The sequence below is a fragment of the Pteropus vampyrus genome, unplaced genomic scaffold (genome assembly GCF_000151845.1).
Source record: "Pteropus vampyrus isolate Shadow unplaced genomic scaffold, Pvam_2.0 Scaffold131, whole genome shotgun sequence".
Taxonomy (NCBI): Eukaryota; Metazoa; Chordata; class Mammalia; order Chiroptera; family Pteropodidae; genus Pteropus; species Pteropus vampyrus.
This window is the reverse complement of record NW_011888912.1, coordinates 2,498,311-2,506,386: the sequence shown is the minus strand read 5'-3', so window position 1 is coordinate 2,506,386 and position 8,076 is coordinate 2,498,311. Positions and strand designations below refer to the sequence as shown.

The window sequence follows — 8,076 nt, the reverse complement described above, 5'->3', positions numbered from 1 at the left end:
AAGAGGAGATATTCGACAGGAGGCTACCCTCTCCTAGCATATCTTCGCCAAGGGTCTGCAGGCCGGGGGTAGACAAGGCAGCATCTGCGGGCGTGTCTCCCGTGCAGAGTCCTATGTGGGAGGAGATCCTGAGCGAGCTGTCATACGATCGTCCCTGTGCAGTGTGCTAGCCAAGAGGGCAGAGCAGGCGACAGAACTTGCTGGGCTCAAACCCCAGCCTCCTAATTAGTTTTGTGTCCTCATCTGTAGAATCATCACGCCAATCACAGCACCTCCTTCCTGGGGTTACAAATGAGCTAACGGGTGTGAAAACACTGAGGTCTGGCGTCGAGGTAAGCGCTGCGGTGTGTCGGCTGCTGCTGCGAGCATCGCTCCCACGCTGGCACCACCCCAGTCTCAGAGGGGGCGGGACACTGCTTACCACACAGCGGCAGAAGTTACGCCCTTCAAATAACTATGTCAGTTTGCACAGACGCCAGCAGACCACAGTTCAGTTCCATGAGAGAGAGAAGGAAGAGAAGAGGATTAAAGGTAGGACCAGGGAAAAGGGAAGACGGCGCGCTGGCCTGGTACAGGGGCGTCCGGGGCTGCAGGCTGGGTTCTGCCTTCACGGAGTCCCTGGCTGCAAAGCCCACCAGGTCTATTGTTAGCACAGGCAGCAAACCCGAGAAGACAGATGCAAGCTCCGGACCGGACACTGACTCACGCCGCCGAAGGACACGTTAAGAATGCATCTGAGTGACGTGTTCCATTTGCTCATGAAATGAGCCCTGCCCGAGGCCCGTGGAGAGGCACGGACTGGACCATTTAGTGTGGAGACAGCTGCAAACGACGCTCGCCAAAGGGACCGCGCCTGACATACGGTGAGAGAGCAGGGGACAGCGCTGCCACTCCGAGTAAGAAGGCACTCTGCAGTGACCGGGGCCACGTCCCGGAACGCAGTGTCTCCCTGTTACAAAGGAGGAGGAGTGAGCCAGCGCGGTAGCAGGGAGGGAGCCAACCGGAAGCACAGGGAGAGGCACGTGCGAAGGTCTGAAGGAGAAAGAAAGTGTTTCGGATCGTAGGGAGTCTGGCGTGTTTGCAGTCAGATGCGGGCGAGACGGACGTGGAAATGTGAACAAGGCTTCATCTAGCATCCTGAAGACTTTGCACTTTACCCTACAGGCCAACGGGAATGGGAAGAAGAGAGGCCGGCAGGGTGGGCGGGCAGCAGCGCGGGCCCCTGTATCCCACGATTAACCTTCATCCCGAAGGCGGCAGGGAGAGATAAAGTCGGAGCTGTATCTCAGAGGGATGACTGTGGTGGGGACATGAAGAGTGGACTGCCGGCAGGAGACACTCGTGACAGAGACACGACTTAGGGAACTACCATCAAGGCTGGAGAGGGTGAGGTCTCAAAGGGGGCGCATCGCAGACCGGAAGAAGTTGAGAAGGGTCAGGGCGGCTGATTACAATGCCAGCGGTGAAAAGGACAACACAGATTTTTAAGAGCTTGGACCCTGGCTGGAGTGTGACACCACTCGGCCCAAAGAGGTCTACACGGCCGTCTAGAGGTCCCGTTCTGACCCTGTCTGGTGCTAATTTCTCCTGAGGCCTAAGCGACTCGCATCCCGGAGCCCTGTGTGCTGCCCTTCCCACCATGAATAGCCCTCTAGTGAGCCCAGGGAGATCCGTGCCAACCAGCCCAGCCTCACGGCTGTCCCCCGCCCCCAGCAAAGCCCTGCTTAGGCCAGTGTCACGAATACTGTGGTGTGGCCGGCACGGCACAGCTGTGCGGCAGCCCGCAGGACAGGGGCGTTGAGGCTATGGTGTAAGGTCTCGGCTACAGCTGAGATCGGTAAAGCCCCACGTTAGTGATAACACTGCTGACAATTCTGGAGCACACCTCCCATTTTTTCCCTAAAACTGAAATCTTTGGAATAGAAAATCAGTTGATAAGTTAAAAGCATTTTTTTTGGCTTTTAATTTTTCACATTAAAAAATTTCATATTTGAGACTTTAAAAAAATAACAGACAAAGGCCTGGTCCCCACAAAGAATGGCTGGCTGGGGCTAAGTGGCTGCCGCCCTGGCATGGAGCACTGTGCCTGGCGCCCACCCACGCCCGGCGCCCAAGCTCTACCCAGCCACACTCTCACGTTACCTGTCCGCACCCTTCTGCCCCAGAACTTTACATTCAAAGTATCTAAAACACACAGAGTTGACAGAATGTCAGGACATGTGCCACATGCCCTGCTGACACTGCCATTCTGCTTTATCATGGGTCTATCCCTTCACCATTCACCCCGTTTCAGACATTTGTAGTAACTTCCCTGACACTTCCCTGACAGTTGTATACCATTAACTAAAGTTCAATACCTGTTTACAGTATTTTTCTTTTGAAGTCAAATTTATATACAGTGAAAAGCACAAATCTTAGGTGCACATCTACTGACCCCTGAGCAATGTCTACGCTTGTTACCCGTCCCCGCGCCTGCCAGGGACAGAGAAAGCTCTTCTGCGTCCTCTGACCTCACCTGTCAGGGCCAAGGGGATGCTGGCGATGAGCAGAGTGCAGCCGACCTTTCTTCAGGCAGCATCTGTTTCTGCTGGGCCTCAACGGCCAAATCTGAGGATAATCAACTTTGCTAATAACATGAGTTCACTGTTGGGCCGAGAGAGAAGATGCTAGCAGTCGAGACTTTAGGAATCTAAACAACTTGTCTTTTCCGGAAAGCACGAAGCTCCACAATTTAAGAACCTTGGCCTCAGAGTCCAGCCCTCAGCCGCTGCGGCCTGGGGCAGGGGAGGGGATTAATAATAAAAAATAAGTAACACAAACAAGAGTCGGACTCCACTCCCCCGCTGGCCTGGAGGTGGCTGCTGCCACAAGGCTTCTGTCGCTGGCTGTGAAGGGGCCGCATTCCTAAGCCCAGGGAAAGGTCGGAAATAGCAAAAAGTTGGAGACCTCGTGTTCCAAAGGTAGAATGCCGGACAACTGAAACCAGGAGAAAAATCCAAAATGTACTGTTAGGTCAAAGGCTTTCCACCTAGCCCGACATCGTGAAGGCCCTTTACGGAACAAAAGTGGGACGTGCCCGTGCCCGCCAACAGGGAGCCGTTTCTCTGCAGTCAAACCCCAGACTCCCAGGGTGCCTCGCCGGAGAGCATGCAGAACCAGGGCCCCTGCAAGCAGGAGGCGCCAGACCTCGCTGCAGAGGCGCCGGGCGCGAGGTGGGCATGCTGTCTCGTCTTCCAATCTGTCTCAGCCGTCTCCGGTATGGAGTGGCCTTGAGCCCAAGCTCTGAGCAACTGTCCATCTAGGGCAGAGGTAGAGGGCAAACCTCAGCTGAGAACAGGGGACATCACAAGAAACTGTACAGGCAGAAGAGGAACCCTAACGTCACCGCCACCCCAACCTTCCCACCTTCGTTTCCTGGCTGGGTGACAGATTCACCTTTCTTTTATTTCTGGATTAATATGAAGACAGGTGAGATAACGAATACGAAAACAGATATTAAAAAGATAAGTATAAATAAACCCAAGTATAGCCATTAATACATGTTCTTTGTGTTGTTTTATAAAACAAAATCTACTACGAGGCAGTCTAGTGCATTGATTCAGGGCAAAGGCCTGCGGCTTTCTCTGTAAAGAGCCAGCTTAAAAAACAGCCTCACAGGTATTTGTGACTTTCAAAGACTACGCCACAGATACTTGAGACCTGGGTCCTTCCAGTATTACAACAGAGGATGACAGAATTCAAAAGGGATAGGCAGAATCGTTTCTTTGAAGAAGTAAGAGGCCTTAAAAAGGATGTACTCAAGTTCAGAGTTCAAGTTCAGAGAAATAATCAGGACAGACAGGGAAGTCTTCGCATAAATCAGCGCCCGAAGCGGCTGCAGCACAGAGAGAGAAGGCCTGCGACACTTCGTGGAGACGGGGCAGAGAGAGAGGGAGGGGGTGCTGAGGGCAAAACCTTCAGGGCCCTGCTGTCAGGGAAGAGGCAGTGACCTACTCTGAAGGGGACAGAACCAAGTGCACCAAGCCGAAGTTTTAAGTCTGTCCATAGAAATGTTTGACACATATTTTCCTGTTTATTCACAGGTCTATCAAAGTCACCTGATAAACCTCCATGGGGACAGCAGCCCCAGGCTGGACACACCAGGTAAATAATAAAGTTACCTGGCCTCCTGAGTCTTGCACCTGCCTCAGCATGGCTTGCTCAGAAAGACCCGGCAGCCTGTGAAGCTTGAAGGTTCCGTGTCTCTCCAAATTCTGATCGGTAGTTAAGTAGAATCTGCAATAATTAAATTTATGCATTTGGATGCCGGAGTCCTGGGCTAAATATTTTCCCAGTGTTTAAAATGTCACGTCTTTTATTTTAGCAGTAAAAAATAAGGTCTGAGAAAGCCACAATTCAGGCAATAAATCATTGCTGGTGGCCATGGGCCAAATGAAACCTAATAAAATTACCTTCAGATGGGGCTAACAGATACAAAATAGGAATTTTTCTGGAGACATTACCAGAAATTCATTAAAAGCAGAACTTATAGGGACCCCTCAGTCTTGTCCAACAAGTATCATCGAAACATAACAGCTAGTCAAGAATTTCCAAACTGCATTAGAATATGATTCCAATAGACTGTCACAGTATTACAATGTTTAAGTATACTAAGTACAAAATCTCTAAATTCTTAGATAAACCCATCCCATAACTATAATGTAGTTCAATACTACATTAGAAACCTCACACAGATTGATTTTTAATATTGAGAACTAAGGCTTCAGCTTTCCAATTAAACGGACTCAAGAAACAAATATAAACTCTGTATGCTTGATAAAACTTCGAATTTACTCATACTGGTTACAATCTAAAATCTAAGACTTAAGAAACAATTTTTAAAAATTACTCTTCAAAAGTAGAAAAAAAACCAGAACACATTCAAAGCTCCCCCCACCCCAAGTCAACAAATTAAGCATACCTCAATTAGCAATCCAAATGAGGTTTCAGTTCCTTGCCCTATTTAAAATTCTGGGTCAAGATCTTTAATCTGGATTTATTACTATGTTAAATCACTAAAGATTTATTAAAGATCCCAAACTTTCATCCTTTACCATCTTTAGGTAGGAAAAGTATAAACATGATCATTTTCATTCATAAGCATAAATGAAAACAGTCACAAATACTGATAAATATAATACTTCCCCTCAGATCCCCAAGGGCCAGAATGTGAAAATAGAAAGTCACTATGTAGCCAATTGTCTATTACAAATGATAATAGGAACCAGCTATTGTGGGAAGCAGTCTCAAAGTTCTATTTAGTTTCCAAAATGTATCAATTGCTAAACAAGTAACAAGAAGCACAGAGTCAGACACAAAGTAGGCTTTCAACAAATGGAAAAGAATGGCAGAAAACTCCAGGGTAATAACATCCCTATCTCTGCTGCCCTAACTAAGGCTGCCTTCCAGTGACAAGACTAATGAGTGAGAAACGGACCAAACCAGAACTGGGAAATAAAATAGTAGGAACTAGCTAATCTGCCCTTCATTGATAGGAATACAAGCTTCCTGCCTCTAATGTCAGGTTTAATATCCTAAAACATTTTTAACTCAAATAACGAAGCCACTTGAACTAGCCAGAAACCAGCTTTTTAGGGGTCTTTTCATGTATCTTGGGCCTTCATTTACAGTTACAATCATATCGATGGTAGATCTATTTTTTCTCCCAAAAGTCAACAGAAAGACTAACTTAAGTCATTCTTAGTAGGAAAAAAAAAAATACATATAATCTACGCAAAAGTCCTCAAAACTGTCTTTCTACCGACACTGCTCTTTCAAAAGTTGTGAAAGCCAGCGTGGTCTAATGCCTCATATAGACCCACCTGAAGAGGCAGTCTACTAAAATAACCAGAATGACTGTTCTAGACCCATAATAATGAAAACACCATGGATTTTCTTAACCGGATACTGCTTTGGGTCCTGACACTAAGCAGAATTCATCAACATGCAGGGGAAGGCAAAAGTCATTTTGCAGATGGAATTACAATAGGAAGAAGCAATGAACCTGGAGTAAAAGAGAAAGGCTTAAGAATACAGATTTCCTTTGCCATGCAGGCTGGCGCACATACGAGCTGTTTCGTACTGGACTGAACACATCATCTTAGTCGTCTTTGGTCTCACTCTGTGCCACCGAGAACATGAACTGCAATTTCTTCCTTCCCTCATTTGTCCCTTTCCCCACCTCTCTTCCAGCGAGACAGATAATTTTAATCTCTTGAGGACTGAGGCAGCTCGAGAATGTCAGAGTATACTAAGTATACTAGCAACTGAATTCCAGTCTGGGGTGATGACTCTGAGCCCCTTCCAAAACCAACCCGAATTTCTGAGTCAAGGAAAGACCCCTCTAGCCTCCTGGGCAATCCCTCCAAGTGAAGGCTGATCAGACGGGTCTAGAGACAAGGTCTCTGTGGACTGACATCACTGTCCGCCCCCACGCCCAGCAAAGATCTAAGTGTCAACATAACATAATCTGAATGATGAAGCTGGCATCCATTTTAACAAATGTCAGAAAAATCTCCTCTCCCAAAACAAGCACCTGCTCTTAAGGCAGCCCAATAACCTTCTAGGTTCAGTTTTAAGTACCTATATCTAGATCTTAAGCACCCAAGATGCTGAGGATACCAAAACAGGGGCCAATAATCGACCTGGCAAAACAAAAAGAAAAGGGATTTTAGGAAGTCCCATCCCCGCCCCCCAGAACGACCGGCCATATCCGTGCCCCAGAACAGACACGCGCACGTGGAACATGAGCCCCTGTGAGCGAAGGAGTGCTCTCGATGGGATGTGACCAGAGTGACGCCTTCGCTGAAGACGCCAGGACAACGAGGCCATCCACACCCAGGTTCAGCTCGTTCCCGGGTTTAGAGGCTGCGTCAACCCCCAAGCTCCCACAGGAGCAGGGCTAACCTCGGCGGTCCCTGGGACCCCAGCCTATTATAAAGATTATTAACAGGCTCCTGCAGCCGGTTGTCTTTGACTCAAGCACCTCATGGTAAGCAAGGCTGCCAAGAAAGAAAAGTCTCTGAGTCAAAGTGGCATCAAGGCACCACCATCTGAAGTGCAAATCACCTACTGTGACCTTGTGGGAGGAGGAAACCATCCACTAACATCACCTGACAGCTTCTCCCAGCATGCCAAGGTGATAATCCACAGCTGGTCAAGAGGCCAAGGCCGAAAGAAAAGAGAGAGGACGCAATCGCCCTGACCATTCACACCATGCCTGTGCAACATTCCAGCTAATCGATTCAGATAACCGTCCCGCTGTCCATCTCACGGAAGGGCGGTTGGTCAGAAGGCGGTAGGCTGTCCAGCTACTGGCAGCTCCAGTCTCACATTTTGAAAATCATTTTTCATGTACCTCTGAGTCTTCAGGCCACGGGGAACATAGTGTCGCTCCACAGGTGCGGTCCTGTGAGACCTGTGAGCCGACAAAACCCCCTCGTCTTGATTGGAATACAGAGATGGTTTCTCCAGAGAAGGTTCATTCGACTTCATAAGCTTCATCTGTAGCTGAGCTTGTCTAGCACTGAGTATACCTACTCCGCCCCACTCACTGCCAGCCCTGTAAGGAGGAATGCCGACGCAGTCGCCCCTTGGCATCTGTGGGGGAGTGGTCCTAGGCGCCCCCAAGATGCTCACGCCCCTTAGTCAGCCCTTGGATGCCACGGAGACAGAGGGCTGACTGTATTGCATTGGCAAGTGTTTTAAAACAACTCCATAGCTGTCGCCACCCTCCCCTGCTGCTTCAAGGGTCCTGAGTCTGATGAGCATAGTTCACAATCTGGGATGGGGGTTAAAAGAGGAAGGCATCAAAGAGATCAGTCACAGGAGAGGTGATCAGAAAAACGTGGCCTGTGTGCAAAGATCTACCAAGAGTGACCTCAAAGAAGGTGCTTTTCTTGGGTGTATTAAACTATGTGTGGTAAGGACCAGACTCAGCCAGCAGTCTCCCTAACGGGGCTACCTAGTCACACGAAGAAAACTGCTTCCACAGAACAGTGACTCAGTACAGGAACACGTGGACTAGACAGCTGGAAG

At 48.7% G+C, this 8,076-nt stretch overlaps 2 protein-coding genes across 4 annotated transcripts in view; one reads left to right on the top strand and one right to left on the bottom strand.

Moving 5' to 3' along the window:
- LOC105296949 (protein phosphatase 1 regulatory subunit 12B-like) overlaps positions 1–4,208 on the bottom strand; it is an 82,005-nt gene extending 77,797 nt beyond the window's left edge. Inside the window, exon 1 of the mRNA XM_023534778.1 lies at positions 4,161–4,208. Within this exon, the coding sequence (XP_023390546.1) occupies positions 4,161–4,193 (33 nt within the window). The 5' untranslated portion in view covers positions 4,194–4,208. The remainder of the gene's footprint in view (positions 1–4,160) is intronic.
- Positions 332–8,076, top strand: part of UBE2T (ubiquitin conjugating enzyme E2 T) — a 14,517-nt gene continuing 6,772 nt past the window's right edge. For all 3 annotated transcript variants that reach the window (XM_011367283.2, XM_011367282.2, XM_023534795.1), the window contains exons 1-3: positions 332–344; positions 401–405; positions 684–688. The gene's annotated coding sequence lies outside the window, so the exon portion shown is untranslated. The remainder of the gene's footprint in view (positions 345–400; positions 406–683; positions 689–8,076) is intronic.